The 16500-nt window shown below is 43.3% G+C and overlaps 1 protein-coding gene across 1 annotated transcript; it reads left to right on the forward strand.

Moving 5' to 3' along the window:
* The first annotated feature begins 2359 nt into the window (after positions 1 to 2359).
* Positions 2360 to 15533, forward strand: BMP10 (bone morphogenetic protein 10). Its single transcript, XM_083179800.1, has 2 exons — positions 2360 to 2717; positions 13503 to 15533. The coding sequence occupies exons 1-2, from the start codon at positions 2399 to 2401 to the stop codon at positions 14435 to 14437; spliced, it is 1254 nt and encodes a 417-aa protein (XP_083035926.1). The 5' UTR covers positions 2360 to 2398; the 3' UTR covers positions 14438 to 15533.
* Positions 15534 to 16500: the final 967 nt, after the last annotated feature.

Raw genomic sequence — 16500 nt, forward strand, 5'->3', positions numbered from 1 at the left:
ACTGGGTTTGCTTATAAATAATTAACCATTAATAATTTGTGTTGGTCCTGGACTACCAACCCAGGGCACCCCTGCATGTGTCCCAAGGCACCCCGGGGAGCCACGGCGCACAGTTTGGGAACCACTGTCCTAGACCATTCTCCTATCACTACATACCTGCACCATCTATATATATTTTTTACATTTATCTGCAATATTAAGGGGATATTCAATCCCAGGTCACGACTGTTGGCCTGGCCCGACAGCCGTGACCCTGTCCCATTCTCGGCCAGCTTGACTAAGAATCAGCAGGCGGGATTCAATGTCCCACCTGCTGAACACCGAAAAGGGGGCGTGGTCAGGAGATGCAGCCGTGGATCGGCAAGCTATGGCCAGGAGCTCGACAATCCACGGCCGTTCTCGGCAGAACAGGCCCGAAGGCTTCTAAAGTCAGGTCCATTCTGCGGAGATCCCTGTTCAATTCTGTTGGGGAAGACAGCATTGATAAGTGCCCCGCCGCTATTTCCCTCGTCAAGATGACGGTAGACACACCCAATAGGTGGTGCAAGACACACCCCTTTGACGGTGCACCCCCTAACAAAATGTGCTGCGCACATCTACAGTACTTAATGAAGCATCGGTGTACAGTATCATGAAACAAGTTGTTTTGTATAAATAATTTGTATTACAATAACCCTTTGGGGGAAATTTGTTAGATGGGAGTTCTATTTCACATGGGATGTTGCTATGGGCAACCAATTACAATCTCCTTATTTATTTAACACCTTCTAGAAGATAATAGTATCTGATTGGTCGCACAAAGCTATATCCTATCTGAAGCCCGTGCTAACACCAGCCAGCGAATGGGGCGTGCGCACACCTAAGACACTAGCATGCCCCATTCTCAGCAATGGACGCACGAGCGTGTGAGACACTTGTGCATCCACATCCGCCGGACCACCCTCCTCCAGCAGCCGCCACATACTGATATCTGGCGCGCTGGCGGCAAAAGGGAGAGTAGCCCAGACGCGTAACTATAGCACCGCAGCCCCCGCCACCGCGGGGGGGCGCTGTGCATGTGGGGGCGCCGGGGGCTGCGGTGCTATAGTTAAACCCCCCCTCAATCCCCCGCAGACTTACCTATCGCGCTGGTCCCGGTGGCTCCGTTCTTCTGCTGAGGACCACCACAAAATGGCCGCCCCCATATAGCACACAGTTCTATGAAACTGTCTGCTGTATGGGGGCGGCCATTTTCTGGTGGTCCTCAGCAGAAGAACGGAGCCGCCGGGACCAGCGCGATAGGTAAGGCTGTGGGAGATTGAGGGGGGGGGGGTTGCATGGGCGGCGGGGTAGGGGTGCTCGGCGGGGCGGCGGGGTAGGGGTGCTCGGCGGGGCGGCGACAGGGGGGGACACCCCCCCTAATGGCGGGGGGGGGCGCCCAAAACGTAGCTACGCCACTGGAGTAGCCCCATCTGTAAATAATGATGTTCTTCTTGGACAATGACTGATTGGTCTCTAACAATATCACCACCTTTCATGCAAGAGTTTGTCCTCACATATCATGTGAAAGTCTGCTCACTGTACACTGAAGGCAGCTCACTTGAGGGGAGTTGTCTTTCTCACCCATAAACATATTCAGTCATATAATGAGAATCTCATTTGCTGAAAATCCATTATATAAGAGGTCTCATTTGCTGAAAATTACTTGCAGGCCCATGTATTCCTGGATAAGGTTGTGACCTCCATAATATTACAGTTTAGACAAAAACTGTTTCCCATCCTTACTAGGAAGATCCAATTTTTTTTTAAGTTTTAACATATTCTCTTACAAGCAACCAGCTTCTAGCAGCGATGTAAAAATCTGTCCTGGAAAAAATATATTCATTCACTCCGAGCCTATACAGTACATGTTCCTTACAACAAGCTAGCTAAAAATCACATAAAACTTCTCAGAGGGAAACTTTGGCAGACTCTGAGAGGGAAGTTTAGCTGCAGACCAAGGGCAAACTTTTTTTTTTTCCTCTTCAGCAGAGAAAAATTGGCCTATCTCACAGGCAGTGTCAGAATATGGAAATGTTTACAAAATGCTCATTAGGAAAAGTGGGATTCTGAGATAGCAGCGAAATCTGGTGAGTCGCTTCTAGTGTGGGAGATAAGAGGAGCAGGGATGCTGTAGGAACATGTTATCAAATTAGTGAAATCTGGCTTTTTTGAAAGGAAAGAAGAGAGGGAGGGAGAGAGAGAGAGAGAGAGCAAGGAGTGTGTATGAGTGAGAGAGAATGGTCACAAGTTTCAGACGAGTGTTTCCATACTTGTCAACTGCAGATGACAAAAGCAGTGTCCTCTCAAGAGAGTAAGGCACACACACCGGATACCACTGGCAGCTGAGGTTAATCGTGAACAGGAGCAATCGCTGAACATGGATCCCATCTCTCTGCTGGCATACATGGCCCTGAGCTTGCTGGTGCAATGTGTATCAACTGGTCCCATCATGAGTTTGGAAGATGATTTCCCTTTATATGACGAAGTCCTCTCTGAGCAGGATGGGGTCGATTTCAACTCCCTGCTGGAAACAATGAAGGATGACTTCCTGAAGACACTCAATCTCTCCGGGATACCAGTGCAAACACCTGTTAAGGTGGAACCACCAGAGTACATGCTGGAAATCTACAACAAATTTGCAATGGACAGGACCACAATGCCTTCAGCCAACATTGTACGCAGCTTCAAAAATGAAGGTAAGACATTGTGATTGACTTTTGTGGGTGTTTATTGTTTACTTTCATGATGAAACAGGCCGTTTGGTCACATTCATCTTTAACAGCAGGTGGTCCAACCTATTTGGCCCACAAGGTGAGGGTAAGGTACTTTCTCAGACGTTGAATGAAACTGAGTGAGATTTTGTCCATTACGATTTTTCACACTTCTGCTCTAGGCTCATTTTGGCTGAGTTCTAGAACATTTCCACCGAATTCCAGAGATGAACTCAACCATTCATATCCTGTGGGTGGTTCTTGAGACGTTGCATGTGGGGATGTCTAGGGGAGCTTTATGCTCATGGGGCAAGGCAGGTAAAGCCACTTGTCACATCAGATGAAATTCTGCCTTCTTCATTATTTAATGTCTTCTGAAACAGTCGGGAGATGCAGATGATCCCAGATGTCCGGTTTTCCTACATACGTCCTTAAATGCTCATTCTGAACCAAACAGGTTAATGAATTCTAACAAATTGTGTTATTTGGAATACAATGGACATCCACAGTTAAAATATTGGCAAACATTTGTTATAATAATATAATCATCATCATATAAATAAACATACTTGACATTAAACCGAGTTGGATGAAGAACTCACATGATAAGCTTGGGACCAATTCACAGACTCACGCGAAGTCCATCTGATTCGCTAATCTCAGCAACCCAAAATTCTTGAGAAGAACGCATCTTAAGGGTTAATCTCAGTTGGCTCGTGCTTGTGAGATTTTCTCTGAAGTTCCCGCTCATCTTGTATAAAGACACGAAAGTAGAACGTCTACATCCTTCCAACCATTTCACAATTTATTTGCTCTAAAAAACAAAAACTTCAAACTATCAGAGACTTTATACAATAGTTCCAGCTGCTTCTCATCTCTGATATCAAGTAATCTCTCTCCAGGCTCACATAAAACTCATTCTGTTGTGGGAAAGGCCTCACCTACACTTTTAGCTAGAGGTTAAACAATAGTGGGTTTTTTTTTCTATGTATAGTGTTGGGGAGGGGGGGGCGCTTGCTGAATATACCCCATTCGAAAAATGACCAATGCAGGCAGAAAATTCATACGTCTCATTATACACAAGCTTATAGAGCTCCTGTTTTGACCATACCGTATGTTATGGGACATCTAAAGGAAGCTTTATTTTGCCAAATGCATGTGACTTCCTGTCAATAAACCCAATGAAGGTTGCTACAAGGAGCTTTCACAGCATAGAAGAAAAAATCAAGGAACCAATCGGGTGCTAATTATAAAGGGGGAAATGGGTGGTGTTTATGGGTAAACACTTATATTATACTATTTGGATGCATCTATAATCTGAGGGTTTCTGAAACAATTCACTCTAGAAACAATCCAAAAACAAAACAAAATATGAAGCTCTGTCTGTCAAACTGACTCATTTAATAATAATACATACAAAACATAAAAAACATGTAAAACACTCAGCCATAAAAGAGAAACACAGTCACTATTCTCTCGCACCGTTTTATTATTAAACCACCAAATGTAACTTTTATATTTGGCTTGTCACTAGAACACGTTAGAAACTCCTAATCATAGCTATGTATAAAATAGAAAACAGTTTAAAGTTGCAATAAATGCATCATATTATGAATAGCAAAGATCTTATAGTCTATTAAAGTGTTATGTCCTATAGTAGCTTAAAAGGACTCTTGTGGTTGGGATAGCTTGACATATGCTATCAGGTTATATGTCAGATTGTGAGTCTATACAAGACTTGAGGGTGGTAACATATTATCATGAGTTCCTCAACCCTTTAGAACACAAAGGGTGTTTTACGGAGCCAAGTTGGCTTCTTCCCAGAATAAATCTGTAAGTGTACAATATACAGGCAAGACGTCTGTCTTTAATTATGTTTAAACTTCCCTCGTTCCCAGCGGGCTATACATTTTGAAAAAGTACACTCGATAAATATTTTACATGATCATCATACTTCCATTTCTCTGCCTACAAAAATCTCATTAGAATGATTATTCTTTTGGCTTTACAATGTCACTGACCTTTAAACTTACAATTAATGGTGTAAGCCTGGTGGTGTGCATTGTACATTCCTTCATTTGGCAAGTTCAAATAAGAAAAATGTAATTAATAAAAGTGTGGGAATAAGAGATCACGTTACACATACTGTACCTGCTATAAATTTCAAATCCTTTAGGATTATTCCGTACTCAGTAGTAGTCCCTAGTGTTTTGTTAACCGCATTGTGCAAGGCTGTTATTGACAGAACTAAAAATTTGAATTCTTGTTATTTGATTATTTGCAGTTAAGTATCACTGCCTTCCCTACGGATGCTAAGGATTGTCAGGGAATAATAAAGTGGTCGTTATGTGTGGGGGTTCCAAGGCCGAGTCCTGTCAAATCCAGTCTTTATACTACTGACATAACACATTTCCTGCAGTTCATTAATACATGTTTTATTGGACTTGGGAAAACTGTGTGAACTAAGCTACAATCGTCAGTATGTATTCCCAAGGAGTTCTTTCTATGAGTAACAGAACATTTTTTTGGATTGTGAGGATCATTGTATTAACGATAGCCTCCTTTATAGAGAGTTGGCTCATGAGCATCGTCGTTGGATGAAATCGAGTCTGGAAACCTATCACCAGAGGAGGAATAGTTGTCTGTTTCCATTACCGAGGTCAACTATCCTAATCATGTTCAGTTCCTCCGCAGGTTAGCCTTTAATAAACACTCATTAGGAAAAAGAGATTTTCAGCTTCTAGAACAGGGCTTGTGGCTGCCATATTGGATTGATGTTGAGCTGTAGCTTTGCTTTATGGCAGCATGTGACCAGTGACCTAGCATACTAAAATAAATTGGCAATTCATGGTCTCCACAGAGAGACTTATTTGCACTTATCGAAAGGCAGGGTAATCACAGAATAGCTATCTTGAGGCATTGCATGTTACTCTTTATCCTTTTTTTCCTGAAACTTTGCTCAGAGGTGGCGTGCTTCTCAGCAGCAAACATTGAAGTCAGGAGACTCCAATTTATTTTAAGAACCAAGACGCAATGGGGGAAATGTACTAAGATGGGAGTTCTAGATTGCATGGGATGTTGCTATGCGCAACCAATCAGATACTATCTATTATCTTCTAGAACAGTGGTGGCTAACCTTGACACTCCAGCTGTTGTTGAACTACACATCCCAGCATGCCCTGCATCAGTTTTAGCATGGCAATATAGTAAAACTGTAGCAGGGCATGCTGGGATGGGTAGTTCAACAACAGCTGGCGTGTCAAGGTTAGCCATCACTGTTCTAGAAGGTGCTAAATAAATAAGTAGATTCTGATTGGTTGCCTATAGCAACATTCCATGTGAAACAGAACTTCCAATGTCCAATGCACGAATGAAGTTGTGTTTTTATAGTCAATAGTTGCTATTTCGAGTTTATTCTAAAGTACTGTAGCGTAGCTGGTCTCAGAAAGAATGACAAACTGTAAAAGCTGGCTTGTAATAAACCTGACCTATATTCTATATCATGTTCCCTAACTCAGTCTTCAAGGCACTCTAACAGTCCAGGTTCGAAGGATAATCATGGTTAATCAGAAACGTAACAAGTACCTCAGTCAACGTGATACACTCATCTGTGCACAAGCATAAAACTCCTCACATCTGGACTGTAATGTGGGGTGCAGAACACTCGATCATCCCGCCAACTGACTTATGTACAGATTTTGGTATGTGTGCCCAAACTAATGCATTCACACTTAACAATCAGCCACTCTATACAGTATGTCTGGCCAGATGAACCAATTGTGATTGGCCACAAGATCTCTTCCTGGTTACTGTGGCCAACATACAGTATGGAGCGTTGGTTTGGTTGCCTGTAGACACAATGGGCGGTATTCAATTGTTTGTCTCCAGCATTTCAGCTCGCTATCCCCGGGGGTGAGGATGTGAAATGCCCGAATGCGTGGCTAAATGTGCCCATAATGAGTGTGATATGCTCAAAAAATAGAGCAACTGAATATCACCCCACAAACTCCTATCACTTTAGATGGGAGATCGGGCATGATATAACAATTGAGTACCACCCAATGAGTTGTCAATGATATATCTGTAGGATATATCACACCTGCTCTACAGCATGGCCGATGTGACGTCTTTGAAAGATGTTGTTCACAGATATATCGTATGCATACATATACAGAGGATCGGTACAATATATCAGACGTTGGCTGTATGAATAATTTTCGTCCAGTGTATACCCAGCATTAGGGCTCCTTGAGGACTGAGTTTTGAAATTTGGCTCTGTACAAAAAAATAACCCTGACCAACATGCACTGAGACAGTGTAATCGTAAAGTGGAGTCTGTAACTACATGCAACAGGTACAGATCTTCCAGGAACCTAAACACAGCGACAATAAGGTAGTAAATAAAATGCAGTAAACACTTTTAATTGCAATTTTTGTGTTTACGCAAGAGTGCAATTGAATTTAATGGTGAACACAGCAGCCCCTACATTGTTATACCATTTTCAGACCGCAAATACCGAGTCGCACTCGGGATTAGGACATGGGTCCCATCCCTGGAGCGACGCAGCATTTGCGGTCTAAAAGCTTTGCGTCCGACCCGGCTTATTGCGGGGTCATTGACATCACACGGGGGGAGCTGAGCGGCGGCGCGTCACCTGGGGGCTTTGGAGGAGGCAGCACTTGGAGCTGACAGTGCTGCCTCCTCCATACTGTGAAATGCACCCGGGTCCCTCGACCCAGGCACCCATTCACACTGCAGTTGACACAGTTGACACTGCAGTTGACACGTGTTCAACCCTGGTTATTACCAGTGTTGAACTCCCGTGTTGCTTGACCCGAGGTGGCCCTTTCAGACCGCACCTCGACCCGTGTTGGGGCCGCAAGGACATGGCAATAACCCGGGTCTAGAGTGCGGTCTGAAAGCAGTATTAGTGAATAAATGTGAAACTCCAGCTTTTAAGGCCATGAAGGAGATTTCATTTAGGTACTATTGCTGCTTCAAAAGTACTGAGCCCAAATAACTGAGAAACTATGGATTACATTTATTAAAGCTTCTAAAAATGAAAAGAAATGCCCATAGCAACAAATCAGATTCTTTCTCCATATTTTCTCCATTGCATCCTATAAAATGATCGACAAAAAGTGTTGGGTTACTATGGCAACATCACCTCTTATAATTTTTACAAACTTTAGTAAATTTAATCCTATGGCTCCTTTGGGCTTCAATACACTTTTAATATTACCTCAGATGTACCTACTGGAGCACTACGGATGTTTATAATTCAATTTCCACCTATTCTGCCCCCGTCATAGTCATCATTGACCTAAAGCAGGGGTGGGCAAACCTGTCCTCAAGATCTACCAACAGTTCCTGTGTTTCAGGCCAACCGTGGATCTATAGTAGGAATGAGTGCAGCATGTTTGTAAATGTGACAGTTAGTAATGACTACATCTGTGCACCAACTAGCTGGTCTGGAAGACATGGACCGTTGGTAGATCTCCAGGACCGGTTTGGCCACCACTGACCTAAAGTGTTAATACAGCAGCTTAGACACTAGTTGAAATGTAGACATATTCTAGCTATAAAACACTGTCCTCCTATTTATAGTGATAGCACTGATGTGTAACTGAGCCTGTGAGTAACCAAACAATTACCACACCGGGGCCCCTCTCCTTCCAGCCTCAAGCCTAACTGTAATTTAAACCTCATTAGTAGCTCATTGCATGTTAATTCATGTTTGTATGCTTCTTAGGGATGTTTATTTATGGGAATAGATGAAGGAGCCCCACCACCTCCAATCTTTCTCTGCGTCACGGGAAAAGGAAATGCTGCCTGTAAACCGCTTATTTCCTATAACTGTCAAAATGTCACAAGCTTTATGCACTTTTGCTTTAACAGAATCATATGTTTTAGTGGAGAGATGCATCTGTACTTGTGGTATAGCAGTTGCTATTGCTGCCTATTAAGAATAAATACAGCCTAGATATAGTGTTTCCAGGGACGTCATTGGCAGCTTTTGCATGAATATTTGCCCTAGTAAAGGGATAGACTGCATTACTTATGAATATTGGTTGTCCATGAAATGGTGAGATTCCCTGGGATATATATGATATCCCAACATTCATGATTCCGGTTGTCAAAAGACTTACCCCAGCATCCGTATACAGAGAATCCAGACAGGGGCTCCATATGTACCCAAACCTTCTCCTCCTACCCCCCTAAGCCTCCCTTGCAGCAGACCCCCCTTTCCTGCAGCTTGACCGTAACTTCCCCGCTAGTGCCTAACCTGAACCACCATGGCCCGCCAACTAACCCTAATTAACCCTAACACCATTCCTCGCAGCCTATCTTTAAGTCCCCCCCCCCCCACACTGGTGCCTAAACTTAACCTCTCCCTTCCGCAGCTGCAAGCTAGCCTGGTCGGTGGGGCTGCCATCAGGAATTGAGTGGCCTGGAACTGACAAAATAGGCAGGGCCCCCCTTCTCTTTCTCGAACACCGCAAATGTCTGGTGAGACCTGTGTCTGCCGCACTGGCCGCACATTGATTCAAGGGAAATGTGAACTTTGTATATGACAAACTATACTTTAGAAACTCCAGTACTGGGCCCCCTTTCTAACTGGGCCCATGACGGGGGTAGGGAGTCCCTGCAGTTCCCTACTCCCGTGATGGCTGCTCTGCTATTGGGATGCCAGTTGTCGGGATTCTGGCATAAGCCGGTCTTTTGATGACAGTTGGGATTCCTGCATCGGCATACTGAATGCTGGCCTCTTGACAGCCGGGATGCTGTTCACATTCTGCTCCACTAGGCAAACAATTGGCTGCCAGCAGCTGCAAATTTACAGAACAATCCCAATTCTGAAGTCTAAAAAGAGGAGAATATGGTTTGGGCCGTGATTCAACTTTGTGCAGTATTGCACAGTCACAGGGCAATGGCTGTGACTGTGCAATACGGTATGTACAACTAACATGCAGCATGAGGTGAAGTACTGCTCTGCCAGGTCCGATGACGCTGGGCTTAGCATGCCTACAACACTGGGACTCCACATTCCCGCTTTGTAGAAAGGTCCTGGTCGCCACCCCCAAAATATCGCACATCAGTCATGCTGCGGCTAGGGGGGGGTGGGGGGGTGTGGTGTGAGCAATCATGCAGGACCCATTCAGCACATGCGCAGACCCACAAACATTGCACTAGTATTTAAGTATGTAAATCATAGGGTTGCGTGCAAGTCCAAATATAGCCCATGGTTCATTTCGTCACAATCTTTTGCAAAAGAACATTGTGACATTGTGTGTGTGTGTGTGTGTGTGTGTGTGTATGTGTGTGTGGAGTGCACCTAAAATAATTTTCAACATGTGTAAAACAGTTCCGAATCATGTTGTTGACCTAAGAGATAAAGCTATAAAAATTCCCAAAGTATGTTATCTGTTAGCAAGGATTGTCCATAAGGCAGATCTGTGGCACGCTGTCAATTCTGCAGATGCTTCGGCTATAGCTATGGCAGCATATGTTGTGAATACATGTATTCTCCCACTTCAAACACATGTGCGAATGCTCAGCACACAAGTTCCCAGGCAGGAAAGGTGCTAAGAGCACGGGACTGAGCTGTAGGCAGTGTGAGCAGACGCTAAGCAGACTGCTCTCTTCAGCTGGGCTATTTCAGGGTACCTGCGCTTAGCAACTGCAAGGGTGTGCTGGTCGAAGCACGGGGGATACAGGATTGTGTTATTCTAAACATTAGTCACATAGAGCACTACACTGCCTGACCGGCTCAACATGCACTGTGATCATTATGATTATTATAGCGGGTTGGGATCATATCGCCACGTAAAGGAAGGTCGACATTCATTCAGTCAAACACTAAAGGTTGACAGGGCTTAGATTGACACCTTCAAAAGGGCGACATGGGCTTAGGGCAGTGGTTCCCAAACTGTGTGCCGTGGCACCCTGGGGTGCCTCGGAACACCTGCAGGGGTGCCCTGGCTTGGTGGTCTGGGACCAATTCAAAATGATTTATGGTCAATGTAATAGGCAAAACCAGTGCTGGTGGCTTCCAATCATAAAATATATGGACAAACAGAAGCAAATTCTGTCGCGCACCAAAAAACTGACCCTAAAGATAACATATTAACACAATTTACTTAATTTAATAATGTTTTCTAAAATACGCCATAACATTTTTTTGGCCTAGGGGGTGCCACTACAACATTTCTGATACTATAGGGAGCCGTGATTCAAAAAAGTTTGGGAACCACTGGCTTAGGGCGATAGGGTCATTAGGTTGGCACAAGCATAAGGTCAACAGTCAAAAGATCGACATGGGTTTCCAACATTTTTTGTACCGAATGTCGGTGTACAATGGGCACTGTATCGGTGCACTGCATCCCCTCACATGGCTCGCTGCACTCACCATGCTTCGGGCTCACTATTCTATTCTCCCTCCACGCCCTAGTGGATGGTAGGGCATGAAATACCGCCTGCCGGCACATGTCGGCTCAAAAAGAACCTTGAAAACCCCATGTCGACATTTTGACTGTCAGCCTTGACCATGTCGACCTAATGCTTGTGTTGACCTAATGACCCTGTCAACCTAAAGCTATACCGACCTTTTAAAGGTGCCGATCTAAGGCCTGTCCACCTTCAGTGATTGACCTAATAAATGTCAATCCTCCATTGGTCGACCTAGAGACCATATACCATTATAGCTGCATCACTGTGTTTCACGTCATACTGTAGTTACCGAATACTGCATCATAATTGTTATTATTTGTGTTTTATTGCATTTCATGTGTTTTCTTGTGTAAATAATCTCCATCTTATCTTTCCATACAGTTCTGTACAGTATATGCTTAGATTGACCTCCTACTATTCCTATATATATGTATGTATATGTATGACTTGAAAAAAGTTGTGAAATACAACTGAAACGTTGTCAAACAATTGTATTGTTGTCTGACTTTATTTGACATTATTGTTCCGGAGTGCCGCACCTCTCTCCTCCATATATATATATATATATATATATATATATATATATATATATATATATATATATATGGACAGTGGTCCCCGGCACTCCGGATACGGAGAGTACTTGCCTGGTGCCTTCCGGGGGGGCACACTGTAAATACAGGGGCCCAATGAATATGTCGGTGGTAGCGGCGGCACTCAATATATATATATATATATATATATATATATATAAGTAAAAGAAGCCAGCACATCCATTTCCAATGGAAAAAAAAAATTCTTTATATTTCAAAGTCAGAAGAAGGAAAAACAACAAGGGGACACACCATGTGGGGTAAACCGTGTCGACATAATGACAGTCCAAACTGGGAACGTTACCACAGTCCAGCAATACATAGCATGGGTGTCCACTTTCAAGCCACTGATGCCCGACGGCCGTTTCGGTGTGGTCACCGTCGATATATATATATCCTATGCAATTAGCATATAACAGTTTAGTTATTTATCTATGTACAGTTTCTTATATAGCGCAGCGTATTTCATTGCGCTGTACAATTTGAACAGTTGTGGAATTCTGTGATCATTACATACTGTATCCCCCCCCCCCCCCCCCCTTACTGGTTTGTGTATTCATATTAGCTGATAATGTACAGTATGAAGTGCAATACTGGCAATAGTGGACAACAGTAGAGCAAAAATAAAAATACTTTAATTAAATCCTAAATGAAAAAGTAAAAATCCTCTATACTGATGTCGATTAATATAAGACTGAAGTCGTCATGAACGATGTAACTGCATTAGGCTATGGCCATCATTATAACTTTTTATAATCTGCTGAGACAAGGAGAAGGTTCAATCCGACTTTCCCACTATTTCTTGGGTTTGCAGTCATCAATGGTCTATGGACAATAGCAAATATGTTTCTGCCCATCCATGGTGAACCACCGATGCTGCTCCATCTGTGGTGGTAAGTTGGTGTATGGTCAACCAAGTTGCTGCATGGTCAACTGTTTTAATATCAAACATCGACCGTAAAACCGTTGACCATACAGTAGAGGCCATCAGTACTCCCTCGGAGCAATATGCTGATAACCAACTCTCATTCAGAAAATAATTCCAGGCATCACCCTTTATGTGGCAATCAATACTTTACCCACTATATACAGGTTTGTGACATAAAAAAAGTGCGAGCCAACTCTTTCCGGGTGTGGTACAGGGGTCCGACAGTCGGAATCCCGACAGTCATTAGCCCGACGTCGGGATCCAGACTGGCTGGACCAAGACAGCATGGTGAGTGCAACTAATCCCGTTGCAGGCATGGTGGCTCACTACGTGAGCCACCTATTCTATTCTCCCTCTATGGGGGTCGTGGACCCCCATAGAGGGAGAATAGCAGGTGGCCGTTGGGAACCCGGCTGTCGGTGTTTTGACAGTCGGGATCCCGATGTCGGGTAAATGCCTTTCGGGATCCCGACTGTCGGGACCCCGTCCGGCACCCCTGTTTCCATCCTTGTTGTCCTAACATGGGAAGCAGTCTCCATAACTCTACCCACTATTCTATGCTGACTCAATGAACTGTTTTGCTAATGACCTCACCCAGATGCAGTGATCATGGTTACATGGTGCCAGGGCAATGGTTGGAACCCCAGCATCTTGATGTAAATTAGCATAAACTTTATCGATTTTACATATCACAGTTTGATTTATTAAAGAGTTTATTACAGTACTTTTATATGTGATACATTAAGAGCAGTGTATATCCCACTATTTCTAATTTGATGTATTTCTTTAATTACCAGATTTTTCTGTGCCGTACAGTGACGTCCTGGATGTGAAGAAATACCCTCTACTTTTCAACGTGTCTGTACCTCACCATGAGGCGATAGTAATGGCTGAGCTTAAGCTTTACATATTGGTTCCGAGAGACAGGGTGACGTATGATGGAATAGGCAGGAAAATCACTGTTTATGAAATACGCAGTGATGAAGAAGGAGTGGGGAAGGCAGTGGAACTATCCTCCAGGCTGGTATACAAAACCAACAGTGAGTGGGAGATGTTTGATCTCACAGAGGCTGCTGGACGCTGGAGCCGATTAGGATTGACTACCCATATGCTGGAAGTCCATGTACAAACTCCAGACATTGACCTGGAAGATGCTGGACAAGGAACACTGGACATAGATGTGAGACCGGAGACCAAGCATGAACCATTATTAGTAGTTTTTTCAGATGATCAAAGTAGCGAAAGAAAGGAGGAGAAGGAGGAACTAAATGAGATGATCAGCCATGAACAGGCTCTAGACCAGGAGAACTTTGAATTTGGGGGAATAGGTAATATTCCCAGTGAGGAATCCTTGCTGCAGATGAGGTCAAACATTATCTACGACGCCAGCTCCCGCATACGAAGAAATGCCAAGGGAAATACCTGCCGGAAGACCTCACTTTACATTGATTTCAAGGATATCGGATGGGACTCCTGGATCATTGCCCCAACAGGTTATGAGGCATATGAATGCCGAGGCGTGTGCGCCTACCCATTAACAGAAAATGTCACGCCAACCAAACACGCCATTGTTCAAACTCTGGCCCACATGAAGAACTCACAAAAGGCAGCTAAAGCTTGCTGTGTCGCCACTAAACTGGATCCCATCTCTATCCTGTACAGGGACGCGGGAGTAGTCACTTACAAGTTCAAATATGAGGGTATGGTAGTGTCAGAATGCGGGTGCAGATAGTAGTTCTTGGGGGAGATGGCTACTTGTAAATTTGTACATTTTGTATTTCCTTATTTAAAGAGTTTATTTAAGATTGTGTGTACAGATAATATATGTTTTTACGGGGCATATTTATCAGTCGATATTTGTGGGATATTCCCTAAAAACAGATATTTTTGGAGAGTACCCACAAATATTAAGGTTCCCCAGATGTACCATAGAGGGATTGCAGCAGATATTTCTAATGTCTGCCATGGACCCTCAATATCTGTTTTCAGATCCAGCCCCCATAGGTTTCTATGGGAGCTGCAATGCAGTTGGATTTACCAAGATTGCATTAGCCAATGGGTTACTGTTTAGCAAAATCTTCAGGAGAGGGATCCTCCAGATTCCTCTCCAATGTCCCCTACAAAATATCTATGGGGGACACAAATCAGGAAGTAGTGTGATAGCCTTACGCTATTGCGCTGCTTCCAGCTCTATGTCAGGATGGACTGTTATCAGGGCCCGTCTCCTGGAAAGAGACAAATAGTGAGTTTATGTGAAGATATTCATTTTCACATTACAAATTTATGCTAAAAATATTTATCAAATCGCATTAAAACTTGCGATAAATATGCCCCTTAAATATGGCTACTACAGTATGCGATGCAAGGCAAATGGGGCACTGCCTGACCTGCTGACATAGAGCTGTTGGGTATCCTTTCGCATTGCATTGCCACGTAACCTTGGTTCTGTAAATTAATCACTGCTGTTAACGTCATCTCTAAAGGGGTTTAACTGTAATAATTGTTTAAATGAAGCAATAGGTCACTTTGAAATTTATAATGAAACTTCCTTGAATTTCTCTGTTCTTCATTTTATTCATGGAGCAGCCAAAGAACGAACAGCACCACTAGCTGGGTCATTGCTGGTGTGATCCCTAGACACACCCAGCCCCATACATGGCATCATTGACAGGATATGTAACTCAATGACATATAAAGGACATCCAGACCCATGCAGTATTAGTATTGAATGTATAGGTATATGTACATGAATGAATATGTAAAGATATCCTTTGTTTAGACCAATGCCTTTAAGCCACCAAACATCCATTTCATCCTGATGAAAATTTTGGTTTTGATTAAAACCGGGTCCAAATTAAGGATATTTGCATAAATGAGATATATGGGAAATTGTAAGTGTAGTGTAGTGTTTTGCTGCATTTGCATTGGCTACATAACAGGTGTACCTAACCCCCTGCAGTAATTTCGGAATTATCCCCTACTTTATGTTCCGCATACATAAATAACCAATGGATAAATAAGGACGTTGGTTTGTGGGTAATTGTGAATAATTTGCAAGCAGCAACCTCTGTATTGGGAATGTGGAACTAAAATTGGTCATTGAATATGTCATCAGCCGGTGGTACAGTGCATTGTGTTATTAACAGCCCATCTCTGGTTTGAATATTACAGTATACCGTATTTGTTGTGAGCTGGACTCACAAAGCCTTTGCTGCTTCTTCGTAGCACAGCCAATCATAGCTGCCCTCTTTGAACAATCATATCCCTGCTTTCCAACGTATCCCTTTTCTAATGTATTCCTGCTTTCCAACTTATACCAGCTCTCCAACTGCTCATTGGACAATTGCAGCTAAAAGCAATGACCTGCTGTTGACACAGACTAACTATACTCATGCTTAAAGCAGCAAACTCACTGTTCTCTATAAGATAAACATTCTGAAAATGGAAAATAGAGTTAGACCCCTCAAATACTGGCATCATAATACATGTCTTCATTAGCATTTATTAATGTTACTAAAAGCAAGTAAACAGGTATGGGAATGGAGCCTTTGGATCCAATGACTCTGGGCCTGATTTGTGAAGCAAAAAAAAGAAAGTTACTTTGTGTCTGGAACAAACCATGTTGCTTCGCAAGCCTTTCACGGGAAGCAGATACGTTTATTTTGTGGCTGCTTTTGCATGTACTGTAGCCCACAAATCTTAGACAGCTTTATTTTTACACTGTCATTTAGATTTCACTTAAAACACTCTAGGCAAATCTAGCTCTCTCTTCACATGTTACATCTGAGATCTGAC

This window comes from Crinia signifera, chromosome 4, assembly GCF_055691185.1.
Source record: "Crinia signifera chromosome 4, ASM5569118v1, whole genome shotgun sequence".
In the NCBI taxonomy this organism is placed as follows: Eukaryota; Metazoa; Chordata; class Amphibia; order Anura; family Myobatrachidae; genus Crinia; species Crinia signifera.

Coding starts and splice junctions, on each gene's coding strand:
- BMP10 (XM_083179800.1), top strand. CDS start 2,399: ATGGATCCCATCTCTCTGCTGGCATACATGGCCCTGAGCTTGCTGGTG. Junction 2,718..13,502: donor ACGCAGCTTCAAAAATGAAG/GTAAGACATTGT, acceptor TTTAATTACCAG/ATTTTTCTGTGCCGTACAGT.